The following is a 20204-nucleotide window of genomic DNA, read 5'->3' on the forward strand; positions in this document are numbered from 1 at the left end:
CATTTCACACTTCCAGGCTGATCTACAGTCCAAATGTCACAATGCCAAGTTAATTCCGAATGTGTAAACCTGCTAAATCTGCAGGGGGTTGAATACTACTTGTAGGCACTGTATTTATATAGATATATATATTTTTAATATATATATAGATATATATATATATATATATATATATATATATATATAGTTATATATATCTTTCTATATATATATCTCTCTCTCTATATACACATATATATATATATATATATATATATATATATATATATATCTATATACAGTTAGGTCCAGAAATATTTGGACAGTGACACAAGTTTTGTTATTTTAGCTGTTTACAAAAACATGTTCAGAAATACAATTATGTATATAATATGGGCTGAAAGTGCACACTCCCAGCTGCAATATGAGAGTTTTCACATCCAAATCGGAGAAAGGGTTTAGGAATCATAGCACTGTAATGCATAGCCTCCTCTTTTTCAAGGGACCAAAAGTAATTGGACAAGGAACTCTAAGGGCTGCAATTAACTCTAAAGGCGTCTCCCTCATAAACCTGTAATCAATGAAGTAGTTAAAAGGTCTGGGGTTGATTACAGGTGTGTGGTTTTGCATTTGGAAGCAGTTGCTGTGACCAGACAACATGCGGTCTAAGGAACTCTCAATTGAGGTGAAGCAGAACATCCTGAGGCTGAAAAAAAAGAAAAAATCCATCAGAGAGATAGCAGACATGCTTGGAGTAGCAAAATCAACAGTCGTGTACATTCTGAGAAAAAAGGAATTGACTGGTGAGCTTGGGAACTCAAAAAGGCCTGGGCGTCCACGGATGACAACAGTGGTGGATGATCGCCGCATACTTTCTTTGGTGAAGAAGAACCCGTTCACAACATCAACTGAAGTCCAGAACACTCTCAGTGAAGTAGGTGTATCTGTCTCTAAGTCAACAGTAAAGAGAAGACTCCATGAAAGTAAATACAAAGGGTTCACATCTAGATGCAAACCATTCATCAATTCCAAAAATAGACAGGCCAGAGTTAAATTTGCTGAAAAACACCTCATGAAGCCAGCTCAGTTCTGGAAAAGTATTCTATGGACAGATGAGACAAAGATCAACCTGTACCAGAATGATGGGAAGAAAAAAGTTTGGAGAAGAAAGGGAATGGCACATGATCCAAGGCACACCACATCCTCTGGAAAACATGGTGGAGGCAACGTGATGGCATGAGCATGCATGGCTTTCAATGGCACTGGGTCACTTGTGTTTATTGATGACATAACAGCAGACAAGAGTAGCCGGATGAATTCTGAAGTGTACTGGGATATACTTTCAGCCCATATTCATCCAAATGCCGCAAAGTTGATCGGACGGCGCTTCATAGTACAGATGGACAATGACCCCAAGCATACAGCCAAAGCTACCCAGGAGTTCATGAGTGCAAAAAAGTGGAACATTCTGCAATGGCCAAGTCAATCACCAGATCTTAACCCAATTGAGCATGCATTTCACTTGCTCAAATCCAGACTTAAGACGGAAAGACCCACAAACAAGCAAGACCTGAAGGCTGTGGCTGTAAAGGCCTGGCAAAGCATTAAGAAGGAGGAAACCCAGCGTTTGGTGATGTCCATGGGTTCCAGACTTAAGGCAGTGATTGCCTCCAAAGGATTCACAACAAAATATTGAAAATAAAAATATTTTGTTTGGGTTTGGTTTATTTGTCCAATTACTTTTGACCTCCTAAAATGTGGAGTGTTTGTAAAGAAATGTGTACAATTCCTACAATTTCTATCAGATATTTTTGTTCAAACCTTCAAATTAAACGTTACAATCTGCACTTGAATTCTGTTGTAGAGATTTCATTTCAAATCCAATGTGGTGGCATGCAGAGCCCAACTCGCGAAAATTGTGTCACTGTCCAAATATTTCTGGACTTAACTGTATGTGTATGTTTATATATATATATATATATATATATATATATATATATACATATATATATATATTTATATTTATGGCTGTGGGCATTAAAAGTTTTTGCATTTCAACCCTTTAAATAATTTCTGTCTGTATAAACTTTTTGACCTTGAGAACAAATCTGTAGGTTTAGTCATTACATTAACAAAATAAATATTATTTTTCTTGTTGTTTCCCATACATAACAAATGAAATTCACGCTCTACACTGTCAAAACTTTTTAAATGAGAGACTGAGAGTGTTCTAGCAAACTTGAATTTATTTCAGTGCCCTATTCACAGCAAGAATATGGTCATACTGGATTCATAATAAATGGCGTACGTCTAAGGAAAGTATAGTCTATATTATTCTTATGTTTTAATTAAATCATTGCATAGAATAATGAAGCTATTGTTACTGGCAATGGTGACCATAATTAATTTCCCTTTTAACACAAGTATGACATAATTCTGGAAAAAGAGCGTACAGTATAGAGCATGTGTACTGTGTCTAAAAACGGACTATGTGGATTACTGACAATAAATGACTTGGAACAAGCAACAGCAGGGTGGAGAAGGCACTAGTCATCCACTAGACAGGGAGTGTTACTGTACAATATGTTAGTGGCTTCAGTTACACATGCCAAATGAATCGCCTATGCTGGTTAAGAGGTTAGTTACTGGCACTGAGAACTGTTATGTAAACCAAAAAGTTCTTCATGCTGTTGTGAATAAAGTTATTGTTACCTTTTTCTTCAATATGTATTTCTAAATACATACTCTTTTTTTGGAGGAAAAATAGAATACATTAGAATATTTAGCAGTTTGTGACTGATGGGGATAAAGAAAAAAATGTTAGGTCGCTAAATATATAAATAGGCAAATCTGCAGCTGCTTGGATCTTAGGGCAGTTGATTTATTGTGGCCACCAACTGAGGCAACTAAGTACAATGACCAGGTTGTCTAAACCAAGTCTACAGCTCTCTCAAGAGCGATCATAGAGAATTACTGTGCTCTATGTAATGGGAGCCATTGTAATAAATTCTGATTACTGCCGACATGGGGCCTACAAGAATAAATTGGCTCCTAGATAACATAAAATATATTCACACAAATGAGAGTTTAGTATTCAGTATGCAATACTTTTTTTCTCCGAAAACCCCTTCACATTCTTAACCATTGTTACCACTTAATATGCTACATTTTATAATAGAGAACTATGACATATGATGGAGCGAAACAATGTAACGTGGCATGTGCCAAATACAAATGCATGTAGAAACATTGAAAAATGAACCATCAGTTTGCATTAATAGTTACAATGACAGCTTGTATCTACTTATTGGAGGAGAGAGTCAAAGACAAAACTTTACCCTTACACACAGAAAGTCATCTACAAGCCAGCAAAAATGTGCTTTATGTACAGTAGTTCTTCATTATAGGCAATCTTGGAAGAGATTTACCTTTACTGGTATGCTAAAAAAGGAATATGATGGTGCTACATAAGCATAATAATAAAACAATAAAAATACAAAGTTGACTATCATAAAGATATTTTTAATGATTTTCATTATAGACATCAGTGATGGTCGAAGATTAAATCTATTACATCAAAAGAACAGCTTTACATAAACTGCTGAGCTAAAGTAAATGTAACTAGTCCATATACAGATCTATGAGGTTCCAGCCTAGAGCCTTATTCACAAATACATTCATGGCCAAAAGTGGTGGCACCCTTGAAATCATTCCAGAAAATTTAAATATTGCATATAATTATTGCCATTACACATGTTTTGTTATACACATGTTTATTTCCTTTGTGTGTACTGGAACAATACAAAACAACAGAGAAAAAGGGCAAATTGGACATAATTTCACACAAAACCTCCAAAACTGGCAGGACAAAATTGTTGACACCCTCAACTTAATATTTGATTGCACACCCTTTGGAATAAAAAACTGTAATCAATTACTTCCTATAACCATTAACAAGCTTCTTACACCTCTCATCTGGAATTTTGGACCATTCTTCTTTTTTTGTAAACTGCTCCAGGTCCCTCATATTTGAAGGGCACCTTCTCCTAATAGCAATTTAAAGATCTCTCCACAGTGGTTCAATGGGATTTAGATCCCGACTCATTGCTGCCACTTCAGAACTCTCCAGAGCTTTGTTTCCATCCATTTCTGGGTGCTTCTTGAAGTATGTTTGGGGTCATTGTCCTAGTGGAAGTTCCATGACCTAAGATGCTAACCCAGCTTTCTGACACTGGGTACTATATTGCGATTTCCAGATCTCATGATGTCTTGCACACAGTCAAGGCACCCAGTGCCAGAGGCAGCAAAACAACCCCAAGACATTGAACCTCCAACATATTTGATTGTATTGTTTTATTTGTAGGCCTCATTCCATTTTCTGTAAACAGTAGAATGATGTCCTTTACCAAAAAGCTCAGTCTTGGTCTCATCTGTCCACAAATGCTTTCCCAGAAGAATTTTAGCTTACTTACTTAAGTTTTGGCAAACTGTAGTCTAGATTATTTATTTCTCTGAATCAGCAGTGGGTTCCTCCTGTTTCTCCTGCCATAACATGTCATTTAATTCAAATAGCTATGGAGCCTGCAGGATAGCTTGAATTTCTTTGGAACTTAAGGGTACCTTCACACTTTAGCGATGCAGCAGCGATCCGACCAGCGATCTGACCTGGTCAGGATCGCTGCTGCATCGCTACATGGTCGCTGGTGAGCTGTCAAACAGGCAGATCTCACCAGCGACCAGTGACCAGCCCCCAGCCAGCAGCGACGTGCAAGCGACGCTGCGCATGCATGGAGCCGGCGTCTGGAAGCTGCGGACACTGGTAACTAAGGTAAACATCGGGTATGATTACCCGATGTTTACCTTAGTTACCAGCTCACACCGCTTAACTTAGCGTGTGCAGGGAGCAGGAGCCGGCACTGGCAGCGTGAGAGCTGCGGAGGCTGGTAACGAAGGTAAATATCGGGTAACCACCTTGGTTACCCGATGTTTACCTTGGTTACAGCTTACCGCAGGCTGTCAGACGCCGGCTCCTGCTCCCTTCACATTCAGGATTGTTGCTCTCTCGCTGTCACACACAGCGATGTGTGCTTATCAGCGGGAGAGCAACAATAAAAAAACAAACCAGCACTGTGTGTAACGAGCAGCGATATCACAGCAGGGGCCAGATCACTGCTCAGTGTCACACACAGCGAGATCGCTAATGAGGTCACAAAAAAACATGACTCAGCAGCGATCTCAGTAGCGATCTCGCTGTGTGTGAAGTACCCCTAATTGGAACTGCTTATCTACCATGTGGACTAACCTGCGTTACAACCTTTCATCAATTTTCCTCTGCAGTTCACGTTCAAGGAGATTAGCTACAGTGACCTGGGTTGTAAACTTCTTGATTATGTTGAGCACCGTGGATGAAGGAACATCAACATCTCTGGCGATGAACTTGTAACTTTGAGATTGTTGATATGTCTCAGCAATTTTGGTTCTCAAGTCCTCAGACAGTTCTCTTCTATTTCTGTTCCTCATGCTTAGTGTGGCACACAGAGACACACAATGCAAAGATTGAGTCAACTTCTCCCATTTCTATCTGGTTTCAGGTGTGATTTTCATACTGTCCACACACGTTATTTGCCACAGGAGAGTTTGAATGAGCATCAAAGTTGAAACAAAGGTGTTTACCTACAATTTTGGAAAGGTGCCAACAATTTTGTCAGGCCAATTTTGGAGTTTTGTATAGAATTATGTCCTTTTTTGTTGTTGTTGTTGTTGTTGTTCCAATACACCCAAAGAAAATATACAAGTTCAGACAAAACGTGTAATTGCAATAATGTTCTGTGAGAAATACTTCATTTTCTGGAACAATTTGAAGGGTGTCAAAACTTTTGGCCATGACTGTGTGTTACCAGTTAGACTTGGTCACATCTGTAAACCAATGCTATGTGACATGAATACATTTTTTTTAATTATTACCACCCAAAGATAAGAAGCTCATAGAAATTGCCCTTGTTTCCAATTACTGATTAAGTTCTAGACATGCTTTTTGGGACAGGTGTCTACATATATGTGTGGATCAATAACCACATTTTTGCATCTTGTAAAAGCCCTTCATTACATTCTATCTTCAATATGAAAACACAAACACATACTATACATAGAACAACCCCACTGCCATGTAGGCAAGCGATTTCTTACTTCGCTGCTTCAGTTTCTTTCAATTCTTCATCCAGTCTGCATCAGTAATCATTTTTTGAGGTAATGGAAAAGGAAAACAAAAGAAAAAAAAGGGGAAAGAAGCAAGCATAACATAAGCAAAGCAAAGCCAGATTTGAGGGCAGTCATAGATATTTTTAAGGCTGTGTTAGTCATTTAAAAAAACACAAAAACCTGAGCTGAAACAATGTTCAGTAAACATGCAACATTAAGCATGTGAATTGCAGCCTTAACCCTTTCACGACCGGCCGATTTTTCGCTTTCCGTTTTTTTTTTTCGCCATTCTTTTTCTGAGAGACGTAACTTTTTTATTTTTCAGTCAATATGGTCATGTGAGGGCTCATTTTTTGCGGAACGAGCTGTACTTTTAAATGAAACCATCAGTTTTACCATATTATGTACTAGAAAATGGCAAAAAAATTCCAAATGCTGAAAAATTGCAAAAAAAGTGCGATAGCACTATGGTTTTTGAGATATTTTATTCACTGTGTTCACTATATGGTAAAACTGATGTGTGGGTGTGATGCCTCAGGTCAGTGCGAGTTCGTAGACACCAAACATGTATAGGTTTACTTTTATATAAGGGGTTAAAAAAAAATCGGAAGTTTGTCCGAAAAAAGTGGCGCACATTTTACGCCATATTCCGTGACCCGTAGCGTTCTCATTTTTCGGGATCTTAGGCTCAATGACGGCTTATTTTTTGCGTCTCGAGCTGACGTTTTTAACGGTACCATTTTTGCGCAGATGCTACGTTTTGATCGCCTCTTATTGCATTTTGCGCAAAAGTTGTGGCGACAAAAAAACGTCGTTTTGGCGTTTGGAATTTTTTTGCCGCTACGCCGTTTACTGATCAGATTAATTGATTTTATATTTTGATAGATCGGGCGTTTCTGAACGCGGCGATACCAAATGTGTGTATATTTTTTATTTTTTTAACCCTTTAATTTTTAATGGGGCGAATGGGGGGTGATTTGAACTTTTAGGTTTTTTTGTTTTTTTTTAATTTTTTAAAACTTATTTTTTTACTTTTTTTTTTTATTTTACTAGTCCCCCTAGGGGGCTATTGCGATCAGCATTCCGATCGCTCTGCAGTATCTGCTGATCACAGCTGGAAGGCTGTAAACAGCAGATACGCTGTCTTTCTCTTTTGCTGTGCTCCGGGCACAGCGAAAGTGAAACCAATTCATGTGTAGTACAGGAGTCATCACATGACCCTGTACTACCATGGCAACTATCGGGAGTCACGTGATCGCGTCACGTGACTTCCGGTTTCGGCGGTAAGTAAAACTTTACCGCGATTGCGCTTATAATGGCGCTGTCATGTATTGACAGCGCCATTATAAGGGGTTAATCGGCACGAGCAGATAACGATTCTGCTCGTGCCTAGCAGGCACACATCTCAGCTGTGAAAATCAGCTGAGATGTGTGCCGATCGCGGCATGCTGCCGCCGGAGGACCGCGGGCAGTAAGATTATGTCATTTAGGACGTAATTTTACGGCCCGCGGTCGTTAAGGGGTTAAGACTAGAAAAAACCAAGGAGAAAAATTGTATGAAAAATACCCTGAATATAAAATAAATTGCAAGTGCTTAATAACAGGGTACTTAGTGTATACATTTTTGCAAAAAGGTAAAAAGCTGTCTCACCTCGTCACGGTGTACCCATCTGAGACAGTCCCTAACCTACTGAAGTTAAAAACATTATCAATACCTGACTTGTGTCATGTCAGAACTCCAATATGGATGGTGGCAAGTGGTTAGCTGTGTCCCAGATAAAATACACAGCAAAGTGAGACGCAATCAGCTGTTCAGTCTCAGTACTAGGAGGGCTGCGCCCCCAACTTGCAACCAAGCAAGAAAACATACAAAAAACACAAAAACCTTGTGTTAGTCATTTGCAGTTCAGATTGTCTTGTGCTGTAGGGAATGAAGATGAATAATCTAGGCACTGTTACTTCTAGTGAATTTTCCACATGGATTGGCAGCACATCTTGGTTTCCAGCTTATCTACGGAAACATCCTCATCACTTTAGATATTTCTAAACTTAGATTGTCTGGATGGCTCTTTGAATGTTTATCATTAGAGACCTTGTGACTGGCCTATACGAAGTAGCAATTGTTCTGTGACTTGAACCATTTGGACATGATTTCAAAAGAAAATGTCATTTTATTGGAGTTTAAAGGTTTCTATAGTTAATAGTATAGATTTTAATGAGAAAACAACTAATGGGGCCTGTTCTATTATAGGCTTTCTGTAACCCAGATGCAGATCTCAGGCATAACTACCTGCAGCATGTATATGTAATATCCATGCATAGATTTGCTTTGTAAGATACCATCATCTTTAAATTAGTTATTTACTTTTCAGACAAGCCCCCTCTCAATTACTATATTCCCCATGTGAAATGAAAACAGCCTGTACTCACCTCTGGCGCTATATGAGCCCTGCAGCCAATTAGCGTCCGCTGATGGTGGCTTGACTCTTATGTCCTTCAGATGAAACTGAGATTTTGAAAAAGAGAGAGCTTTTGCTGCTCTATGACTTCTGGATGTCAGTTAGGTTGAAAGGAAGTGACAGTGAAGCGGCTCTCAGCGGACGCTGATAGGCTGCAGGGCTCCCGAGACATAATGTTATGTGAGCACCTGGAGACACGGCAGGTAAGTACAGACTGTTTTCATTTTCCATGAAATAATACAGTAATTGAGAAGTTGTCCGAGTAGTGGACAATCCCTTTAAGATAAGTGGATCAAGTTCATTCAAAGCCACTTCGAAACACTATTAATTAATGTTCAAATTGTCTCTCCAGTAAAGGAGACAAACTCTAGCACAGTGCCACCTATTGGAAGTAGCGATCCTAAAAGTCACAAGTGGATTTTCAACAATCCTTTGCAATATATATTAATTAATGGAAAGAGTTTATTGTATATGGGACTGATTGAGATAACCAAGTACAGTGCTTGACTATCTCACACAATGAATAGAGTAGTGGCATGCATTCGGTAGTGCTACTTTCCAATTGGGCATTTCAGGGCCCAAATTTAAGGATCAGTGGTGTTCCAGTGGACCCAACCCAGCAGTGATCAGCAATTTATCACATATGCTGAGGGACCCTAGTAGTCAATTGGATCTGTTAGAACCCAATGATCTGTTTTGTTCATTGTTTTGTTACGTGTCATTAATGTGAACTATTACTAGCACAAGTAAATGACAATAAGAGATAATACAGCAAATCAAGATTCTTGACTAGTAATATGGACAATATCTTTGGACATTGTCAAGAGCACCACTCTGGGCATTGATGGCTCTCTTGGTCAGTGTAGGCAGGTCACTGAAATAAGAGTCACCTGTCAGTCAGAGCCGGAAAGAAGGTGGTGGACAGAGAGAAGTGATGGAGCGCAGGAGATCTGCAACTTCACTGACCCACCCCAAAGCACTTGCTGCTCATTTGTATAAGATTTCAATGTATGATTGCTGAGAAACGCTTTCTACATTCAAGGTATGAATTTTAGCAATCTTAAATAGTGATGAGCGAGTACTAAAAAGCTCGGGTGCTCGAGGCTCGGGCCGAGCCTCCCAAGATACTCGTGTACTCGGCCCGAGCACCGAGCCCAATGTTATCCTATGGGAGACCCGAGTATTTTTGTGAAATGACCACCGGCAGCATGTAGAAACCATAAAACTGTAAATTAAATAAAAAAACGTACGTGTGTGTGTAAGCGTGCATATAAATATACACGCGGAGTGGAGTGCGGGAGGGGCCGTAGCCGAGCGGGGAAGTGTCGGGCTAAAGGCACGGTCATTCTGTGAGTGCCGGCCAATCACTGCAATTCCACAACAGGGCTGTGGCATTGCATTGGTCTGCCAGCCAATCCCTGCATAAGGGCTGGCTCTAAAAAGAGCGCCAACATGAAGACCACGAGTACAGCACGAGTATCGCGAGATTACTCGGTCCCCGCCGAGTAGCCCGAGTACAGTGATACTCGTGCGAGTACCGAGTAGTAACAAGCATACTCGCTCATCTCTAATCTTAAAGCCCCCTGGACATACATGCTATTAGTTGGAGGTGATAGGGCCAATATAACAGTAGTTGTACATTGTGTAGATTCTTCTTTAGTTAATTATCATTAATGTGATGTACGGAATTGTGTGTACTTTTAATATGGCAATCACACTTTTTCAATTAGGAGCAATGTAATAAATGTCAGGAAATCTGCAGCGAATTAAAATGTATCCAAGTCCAAATCTGTAGAGGATCAAATATAAAATGTTTCACAACTCTGTGTCAACATAATAAGGATTATATTTGCAAATGGCTTCACTGGAAACGTGCAGTCCCCAAGCCTGGTTCAGCAGAAGGGGCCAAGCAGAAAGAAACAGGCAAGGAGAATACATGCCAACTGCATAGAAAGCAACATATCGTGTTACCATAAAGCAAGCTGCAGCCCAAAAGAAAGTTACATTTTGCTGTTATTTTAGTTATTAGTACTGAACGCAAATTTTAAAATCCGTACCTTGCAGTGCAAGGCCTCCTTACACATGCAAGTATTGATTCTTATTGCTGGAGCTCAAGCCAAAAAGATGCACATTCTTGCGCTGGTTAGTGTTAGGAGAATGGGGTGTGAAAAATTTACCTCACATTTCTTGGAAAACACCTTGTTTCTTCATACCTTCCAAGAGAAAAGTGATTGAGTGGAGGTAATAAGGTGTGGAGGTTGGAGCCAGTGGGTAAAATGCTGGTGTGCAGCTTCACCCTTAGATATAGTATGTCTGTAGATTTCACAGGATCACAAAAACAAGACCACGTGCACGGGTTGAGTATTCGGTGAGTTTTTTACCTCAGTATTTGTAAGGCCTTGTGCACACGTTGCGTATTTGGTGAGTTTTTTTACCTCAGTATTTATAAGGCCACGTGCACGCGTTGAGTATTTGGTCAGTTTTTTACCTCAGCATCTGTAAGCCAAAACCAGGAGTGGAACAATCAGAGGAAAAGTATGATAGCAACATGGGCACCACTTATGTATTTTTATTACCCAATCCTAGTTTTGGTTTACAAATACTGAGGTAAAAAACTCACCAAATACTCAACTTATGTACATGGCCTCACTGGCTTATTGGCAGTATGCTGTTTTAGGTGGCCAAATGCACATGTTCAGTATTTGGTGAGTTTTTTACCTCAGTATTTGTAAGCCAAAACCAGGAGTGGGACAATTAGAGGAAAAGTATAATAGAAACATGGGCACCATCTCTGTATTTATCACCCACTCCTGGTTTTGTCTTACAAATACTGAGGCAAAAACTCACCCAATAGTCAACGTGTGCCCATGGCCTAAAACAGCATGCTGTCGATAAGTCGATGAGGTCACGTGCCCACGTTGATTATTTGGTGATATTTTTTTTGCCTCAGTATTTGTAAGCCAACGCCAGGAGTGGGTTATAAAGTGCAGAAGTGGTGCCCATGATTCTATTATACTTTTCCTCTGATTGTTCCACTCCTGATTTTGACTTACAAATACTGAGGTAAAAAAACTCACCAAATACTCAATGTGTCCATGTGGCTGCCTAAAACAGCATACTGATAAGCCATTGAGGCCACGTGCACACATGGAGTATTTGGTGAGTTTTTTCCTCAGAATTTGTAAGCCAAAACCAGGAGTGGGTGATAAATACAGAGGTGGTGTCCGTGTTTCTATTATACTTTTCCTTTGATTGTTCTACTCCTGGTTTTGGCTTACAGATTCTGAGGTAAAAAACTCATCAAATACTCAACGTGTGCACGTGGCCTTACTGTTCCCTAACCTATATTTGTGAAACACCTTTCTTGTGATTTAATAATATTATTCTCACGTTTTCAATCTCAACTTGTATCGGACTAACCATGGTTTGTGCTGTCTCCTAAGCTCCTAGGTTTCCCTCGCTAGTGTTGGAACTATAGCTATAGAATCACAATATGTTTTACATTTTTCTTCAGTGGAGATGGCAATCTACAAAGCAGCAAGGTCTATGGCTGGTCTGTGCTCCTAGGCAGAGCAAAATCACAAATGAAAGGAATTTACAAAACAATTATCGTGCGCACTGTTGCACTATATTAAATACCTATCCAGCAAAACTCACTTCAATTCCATTTGCACTGTTTATGTCATATATACATCAAAACTAAAGGGGTAACCTCCTGGTATCTGAGGCTGAGATAGAACAGAGGGTTGGGCACATGTGATGTATAATGCATTATACGAGTGTTTTCAGAAGGAAGTCAGGTAACGCCGCACCTTTTTCTTATCTTACTGAATACAGGTGATCTGTATTGTGTAATCTAGAAGCAATTGTAAAATTGCATGGGAGTATAAAATAAGAAAAAAAAAAGTTCTATTGTGTTTATGGAGAAAAAAATCTGAAGCGATAAGAAACCCACCAAAATTTTCCTAATAAAAAATGCTTCCAAAAAAAAAAAATCTAAATATAATTCTTAATGCTGCATCTGTATCGACATAAACTGTAAAACCATCATGATATTTATCCTGTGCAGTGAACCCTACTACATACAGTGCCTTGCGAAAGTATTCGGCTCACTTGAATTTATCAACCTTTTCCCACATTTCAGGCTTCAAACATAAAGATAAAAATTGTAATGTTATGGTGAAGAATCAACAACAAGTGGGACACAATTGTGAAGTTGAACAAAATGTAGTGCTTATTTTAAACTTTATAAAAAATAAAAAACTGAAAAGTGGGGTGTGCAATATTATTCATCCCCTTTACTTTCAGTGCAGCATACTCACTCCAGAAGTTCATTGAGGATCTCTGAATGATCCAATGTTGTCCTAAATGACTGATGATGATACAGTAAATATAAGCCACCTGTGTGTAATCAAGTCTCCGTATAAATGTACCTGCTCTGTGATAGTCTCAGTGTTCTGTTTAAAGCGCAGATAGCATCATGAAGACCAAGGAACACAACAGGCAGGTCCGTTATACTGTTGTGGAGAAGTTTAAAGCTGGATTTGGTTACAAAAAGATTTCCAAATCTTTAAGCATCCCAAGGAGCACTGTGCAAGCGATCATATTGAAATGGAAGGAGTATCATACCACTGCAAATCTACCAAGACCCGGCCATCCATCCAAACTTTCATCTCAAACAAGGAGAAGACTGATCAGGAATGCAGCCAAGAGGCCCCTGATCACTCTGGATGAGCTGCAGAGATCTACAGCTGAGGTGGGAGAGTCTGTCCATAGGACAACAATCAGTTGTACACAGCACAAATCTGGCCTTTATGGAAGAGTAGCAAGGAGAAAGCCATTTCTCAAAGATATCCATAAAAAGTGTTGTATAAAGTTTGCCACAAGCCACCTGGGAGACACACCAAACATGTGGAAGAAGGTGCTCTGGTCAGATGAAACCAAAATCAAACTATTTGGGCACAAAGCCAAATGATATGTTTGGCGTAAAAGCAACACAGCTCATCACCCAGAACACACCATCCCCACTGTCAAACATGGTGGTAGCAGCATCATGGTTTGGGTCTGCTTTTCTTCAGCAGGGACAGAGAAGATGGTTAAAATTGATGGGAAGAAAGATGGAGCCAAATACAAGACCATTCTTGAAGAAAACCTGTTGGAGTCTGCAAAAGACCTGAGACTGGGAAGGAGATTTGTCTTCCAACAAGACAATGATCCCAAGCATAAAGCAAAATCTACAATGGAATGGTTCACAAATAAACGTATCCAGGTGTTAGAATGGCCAAGTCAAAGTCCAGACCTGAATCCAATTGTGAATCTTTGGAAAGAGCTGAAAACTGCTGTTCACAAACACACTTCATCCAACCTCACTCAGCTCGAGCTACTGTATTTGTAAAGGAAGAATGGGCAAGAATTTCAGTCTCTCGATCTGCAAAACTGATAGACACATACCCCAAGCGACTTGCAGCTGTAATTGCAGCAAAAGGTGGCGCTACAAAGTATTAACTTAAAGGGGATGAATAATATTGCACGCCCCACTTTTCAATTATTTATTTTTTAAAAAAGGTTAAAATAAGCAATAAATTTCGTTCAACTTCACAATTGTGTCCCACTTGTCGTTGATTCTTCACCATAACATTAAAATTTTCATCTTTATGTTTGAAATCTGAAATGTGGGAAAAGGTTGAAAAATTCAAAAGAGCCGAATACTTTCACAAAGCACTTTATACTTGGATATATAGCAGAGTTCACTGCACAGGATAAATACTATATATATATATATATATATATATATGTGTACATATATATATATATATATATATATATATATATATGTGTATATATATATATATATATATATATATATATATATACAGTGCCTACAAGTAGTATTCAACCCCCTGCAGATTTAGCAGGTTTACACATTCGGAATTAACTTGGCATTGTGACATTTGGACTGTAGATCAGCCTGGAAGTGTGAAATGCACTGCAGCAAAAAAGAATGTTATTTCTTTTTTATTTTTTTTTTTAAATTGAGAAAAGTTTATTCAGAGGGTCATTTATTATTCAACCCCTCAAACCACCAGAATTCTGTTTGGTTCCCCTAAAGTATTAAGAAGTATTTCAGGCCCAAAGAACAATGAGCTTCACATGTTTGGATTAATTATCTCTTTTCCCAGCCTTTTCTGACTAATTAAGACCCTCCCCAAACTTGTGAACAGCACTCATACATGGTCAACATGGGAAAGACAAAGAAGCATTCCAAGGCCATCAGAGACAAGATCGTGGAGGGTCACAAGGCTGGCAAGGGGTACAAAACGCTTTCCAAAGAGTTGGGCCTACCTGTCTCCACTGTTGGGAGCATCATCCGGAAGTGGAAGGCTTATGGAACTACTGTTAGCCTTCCACGGCCTGGACAGCCTTTGAAAGTTTCCTCCCGTGCCGAGGCCAGGCTTGTCCGAAGAGTCAAGGCTAACCCAAGGACAACAAGGAAGGAGCTCCGGGAAAGATCTCATGGCAGTGGGGACATTGGTTTCAGTCAATACCATAAGTAACGTACTCCACCGCAATGGTCTCCGTTCCAGACGAGCCCGTAAGGTACCTTTACTTTAAAAGCGTCATGTCAAGGCTCGTCTACAGTTTGCTCATGATCACTTGGAGGACTCTGAGACAGACTGGTTCAAGGTTCTCTGGTCTGATGTGACCAAGATCGAGATCTTTGGTGCCAACCATAAACGTGACGTTTGGAGACTGGATGGCACTACATACGACCCCAAGAATACCATCCCTACAGTCAAGCATGGTGGTGGCAGCATCATGCTGTGGGGCTGTTTCTCAGCCAAGGGGCCTGGCCATCTGGTCCGCATCCATGGGAAGATGGATAGCACGGCCTACCTGGAGATTTTGGCCAAGAACCTCCGCTCCTCCATCAAGGATCTTAAGATGGGTCATCATTTCATCTTCCAACAAGACAACGACCCAAAGCACACAGCCAAGAAAACCAAGGCCTGGTTCAAGAGGGAAAAAATCAAGGTGTTGCAGTGGCCTAGTCAGTCTCCTGACCTTAACCCAATTGAAAACTTGTGGAAGGAGCTCAAGATTAAAGTCCACATGAGACACCCAAAGAACCTAGATAACTTGGAGAAGATCTGCATGGAGGAGTGGGCCAAGATAACTCCAGAGACCTGTGCCGGCCTGATCAGGTCTTCTAAAAGACGATTATTAGCTGTAATTGCAAACAAGAGTTATTCCACAAAACATTAAACCTAGGGGTTGAATAATAATTGACCCACACTTTTATGTTGAAAATTTATTAAAATTTAACTGAGCAACATAACTTGTTGGTTTGTAAGATTTATGCATCTGTTAATAAATCCTGCTCTTGTTTGAAGTTTGCAGGCTCTAACTTATTTGCATCTTATCAAACCTGCTAAATCTACAGGGGGTTGAATACTACTTGTAGGCACTGTATATATATATATCCACCCATATAATGTGAGCAACAAAGGAATAAGATCCAGCATAGACGTCAGAACTTCAGGGTGCTGTTTAAAATTCTTCAGGTTTATTTCCATTCTCAAAATACGGAGGTCCAAACGACTCAGGTACAAAAGGTAAACCGTGGACCATGACGAAGGCAGACAACACCGCAAAAACACGTAGTCCATCTGCGTTTTGTTTCCTGCATTTACCTTTTGTACCTGAGTCGTTTGGACCTCTGTATTTTAAGAATGGAAATACACCTGAAGAATTTTAAACAGCACCCTGAAGTTCTGACGTCTATGCTGGAACTTATTCCTTTGTTTGTTATATATATCCACAGTCATATGAAAAAGTTTGGGCACCCCTATTAATGTTAACCTTTTTTCTTTATAACAATTTGGGTTTGTGCAACAGCTATTTTAGTTTCATATATCTAATAACTGATGGACTGAGTAATATTTCTGGATTGAAATGAGGTTTATTGTACTAACAGAAAATGTGCAATCCGCATTTAAACAAAATTTGACCGGTGCAAAAGTATGGGCACCTCAACATAAAAGTGACATTAATATTTTGTAGATCCTCCTTTTGCAAAAGTAACAGCCTCTAGTCGCTTCCTGCAGCTTTTAATGAGTTCCTGGATCCTGGATGAAGGTATATTTGACCATTCCTGTTTACAAAACAATTCCAGTTCAGTTAAGTTTGATGGTCGCCGAGCATGGACAGCACGCTTCAAATCATCCCACAGATTTGCAATGATATTCAGGTCTGGGGACTGGGATGGCCATTCCAGAATATTGTAATTGTTCCTCTGCATGAATGCCTGAGTAGATTTGAAGGGGTGTTTTGGATCACTGTCTTGCTGAAATATCCATCCCCTGCGTAACTTCAACTTCGTCACTGATTCTTGCACATTATTGTCAAAAATCTGCTGATACTGAGTTGAATCCATGCGACCCTCAACTTTAACAAGATTCCCGGTGCCGGCATTGGCCACACAGCCCCAAAGCATGAACCTCCACCAAATTTTACTGTGGGTAGCAAGTGTTTTTCTTGGAATGCTGTGTTTTTTTGCCTCCATGCATAACGCCTTTTTGTATGACCAAACAACTCAATCTTTGTTTCATCAGTCCACAGGACCTTCTTCCAAAATGTAACTGGCTTGTCCAAATGTGCTTTTGCATACCTCAGGCGACTCTGTTTGTGGCGTGCTTGCAGAAACGGCTTCTTTCGCATCACTCTCCCATACAGCTTCTCCTTGTGCAACGTGCGCTGTATTGTTGACCGATGCACATTGACACCATCTGCAGCAAGATGATGCTGCAGGTATTTGGAGGTGGTCTGTGGATTGTCCTTGACTGTTCTCACCATTCTTCTTCTCTGCCTTTCTGATATTTTTCTTAGCCTGCCCCTTCTGTGCTTAACAAGAACTGTACCTGTGTTCTTCCATTTCCTTACTATGTTACTCACAGTGGAAACTGACAGTTTAAATCTCTGAGACAACTTTTTGTATCCTTCCCCTGAACAACTAAGTTGAATAATCTTTGTTTTCAGATCATTTGAGAGTTGTTTTGAGGAGCCCATGATGCCACTCTTCATAGGAGATTCAAATAGGAGAACAACTTGCAAGTGGCCACCTTAAATACCTTTTCTCATGATTGGATACACCTGCCTATGAAGTTCAAAGCTCAATGAGGTTACAAAACCAATTTAGTGCTTTAGTAAGTCAGTAAAAAGTAGTTAGGAGTGTTCAAATCAAGAAATTCATAAGGGTGGCCATACTTTTGCACCGGTCAAATTTTGTTTAAATGCGGATTGCACATTTTCTGTTAGTACAATAAACCTCATTTCAATCCAGAAATATTTCTGGGTCGATCAGTTATTAGATATATGAAACTGAAATAGCTGTTGCAAAAACCCAAATTGTTATAAAGAAAAAAGGTTAACATTAATAGGGGTGCCCAAACTTTTTCATATGACTATATATATATGTCAGAATTACCCTTTCTTTCATCTCATCTCCCAAATAAAATACTACTTGAAGCTGATCAAAAATGTTCCCAAAACCTCAAAATGGTGCATATGAAATTTTCAACTCCTCCGGCAATAAACAAACGAAAAGCTACATCGATGGACATGGAATAAAAAAATATAACAGCTCTTGTTTTGTTTTGTGGAAAGTGAAAAACAAATATTTTTTTATGTGTGCAGAGGATGTAAAACTTAAAAAAGTGCTTTCAATATCAGTAATTTTAACAGCCAATAACATTGTACACTGAGCAAAAATATGAATACAACACTCATTTTTGCTCCCATTTTTCATAAGCTGAACTTGGACTTTTTCTCTTAAATATTGTTCAAAAATGTATCTACATCTGTGTTAGTGAGCACTTTCCTTTTTTTTTTTCCTGACGTTTGTCATAGTCGGAGAATCGGGACATCTCATTACACCTTAGATGGTCAGCTGGTCATGTAAAAAATTGGCAGGTTTTGACAAAGTACTGCAAATAACCACTTTTACGCTATTAGGCTTGGGACACATGCAAATAAAAACTACACTTTCAAAATGCAACGTTGTGTCTGATAGCAGAATAAAGCAGACAAAATAGTTTCTACAGTCTTTGATGTATTGCACAGCTAACACAATGACTTACTTGATAATGCTTTCTGGAATCTGCACATATTCCATAGGGATCAATTCACTGAGCTCAGCTAGACTGGATACGTACTTTATCTTGCTGCTGAACTTGGCGCTGATAAAAAAATGATATTACGTAATAAATTAATGTATTAAAGAGTAACCGTCAGTTTAATTTTTATATCATAAACATCTGTATTCAGTGAAGACTTTCCCATTACTCTGAGAAAGGAGATGGCGGTTGTTACTGATTAGATTCTAAGTAGATGGAAGAGAAAGTGGAGCTCTCACTAGCTCCTCCCTCTCCCTCTAGCTCCTCCCATCATTAGAGAATATCATCAGCACCAACTGCCATCTCGTATCTTAGTAATAATTGATCCATTTTAGCAGAGAAAGAAGCAAATTTGTCTGTTGAGATATATTACAAAGTTTCTTATTTTCATGTGTACTATTGATTTATGGAATGAAAATTAAACCGATGGTTATGCTTTAAGCATCAAAACAATAAGCGGACTCTGAGAGCACATTCACATGACATTACATGAACAGCAGTAGGCCCAATGTTATTCAATAGATCTGTTCAGATGGCTTTTTTTCACACAGACCGAAAGTCGGCATGAAAATATTGCAGCATGTACTAGTCTTTTCCATATTTCAGGTGACACTTTTTCAAGTCGATGGTTGCTCAAGAAAAATATTGGATTCCATACGGATGAACTATATAGCATCCAAATTTTAGGGAAACATTGCAATTCTTAACCTTCCTCTTGTGTTAGCTTTCTGTTACTCTTTCTTATTTAACGGGTTGGTTTTGACCCGTATCTTAGGCTATGTGCCCACGGGTGCTTGTACCTGCGGATGTATCCGCAGGTACGAGCGCATGTTTCCCGCAGCTGCCCGCCGGCGTCCGCAGCTATTTTTAGCTGCTAGATTACAGCGGAATAGCTGCGGGAAACATGCGGAGATACATGCGGCTTACCTGTGGACGTCTCGGCCTCTCATCTCCATAGTGGAGGGCCGGGACATCCGCAGGTAATTCCGCATGATTAATTGACATGCAATTATACATGCGGATGCCTACATCCGCAGCATGTTCGGCAGCCGCACTTTCTGCAGCGTGGACACAGCACTCCCCATGTCCCATAGGATAACATGGGGAGTGCCTGCAAATGCTAAAACCTGCGGATTTATCTGGAAAATCCAGAAAAATCCGCAGGTTGTCCGCGGCAAAATCCGCACAAACAGGCTCCCGTGGGCACATAGCCTTAAATCACCCCTAGGATACCCTAAAAACAGTTATTTATGATCCAATTTGTTTCTTACCTCTTAGTTACCTTGTTAGGGTTTCTCATCCATGGAAGGGTTGATTTTAATATTTTTGTTGTGGCCCCCTAGGCCTTTCATTTGAGAGCATACCCTTCATTTTCAATATAAAAATATTGTCAAAT

General features: G+C 39.6%; 1 protein-coding gene across 8 annotated transcripts in view; it reads right to left on the reverse strand.

The window, feature by feature from the left end:
* PRUNE2 (prune homolog 2 with BCH domain) overlaps window positions 1-20204 on the reverse strand; it is a 539766-nt gene that overhangs the window by 33888 nt on the left and 485674 nt on the right. For 2 of the 8 annotated variants that reach the window (XM_075318098.1, XM_075318158.1), the window contains 3 exons: window positions 18773-18871; window positions 10814-10849; window positions 6166-6201 (listed from right to left, as the gene is read on the reverse strand). In XM_075318098.1, coding sequence (XP_075174213.1) covers window positions 6166-6201; window positions 10814-10849; window positions 18773-18871 — 171 coding nt within the window. Of the gene's footprint in view, window positions 1-2691; window positions 2726-6165; window positions 6202-10813; window positions 10850-18772; window positions 18872-20204 lie in introns of all 8 variants that reach the window. The other 6 variants (XM_075318124.1, XM_075318151.1, XM_075318142.1 and 3 more) reach the window with 6 other exon arrangements.

This window comes from Anomaloglossus baeobatrachus, chromosome 1, assembly GCF_048569485.1.
Source record: "Anomaloglossus baeobatrachus isolate aAnoBae1 chromosome 1, aAnoBae1.hap1, whole genome shotgun sequence".
In the NCBI taxonomy this organism is placed as follows: Eukaryota; Metazoa; Chordata; class Amphibia; order Anura; family Aromobatidae; genus Anomaloglossus; species Anomaloglossus baeobatrachus.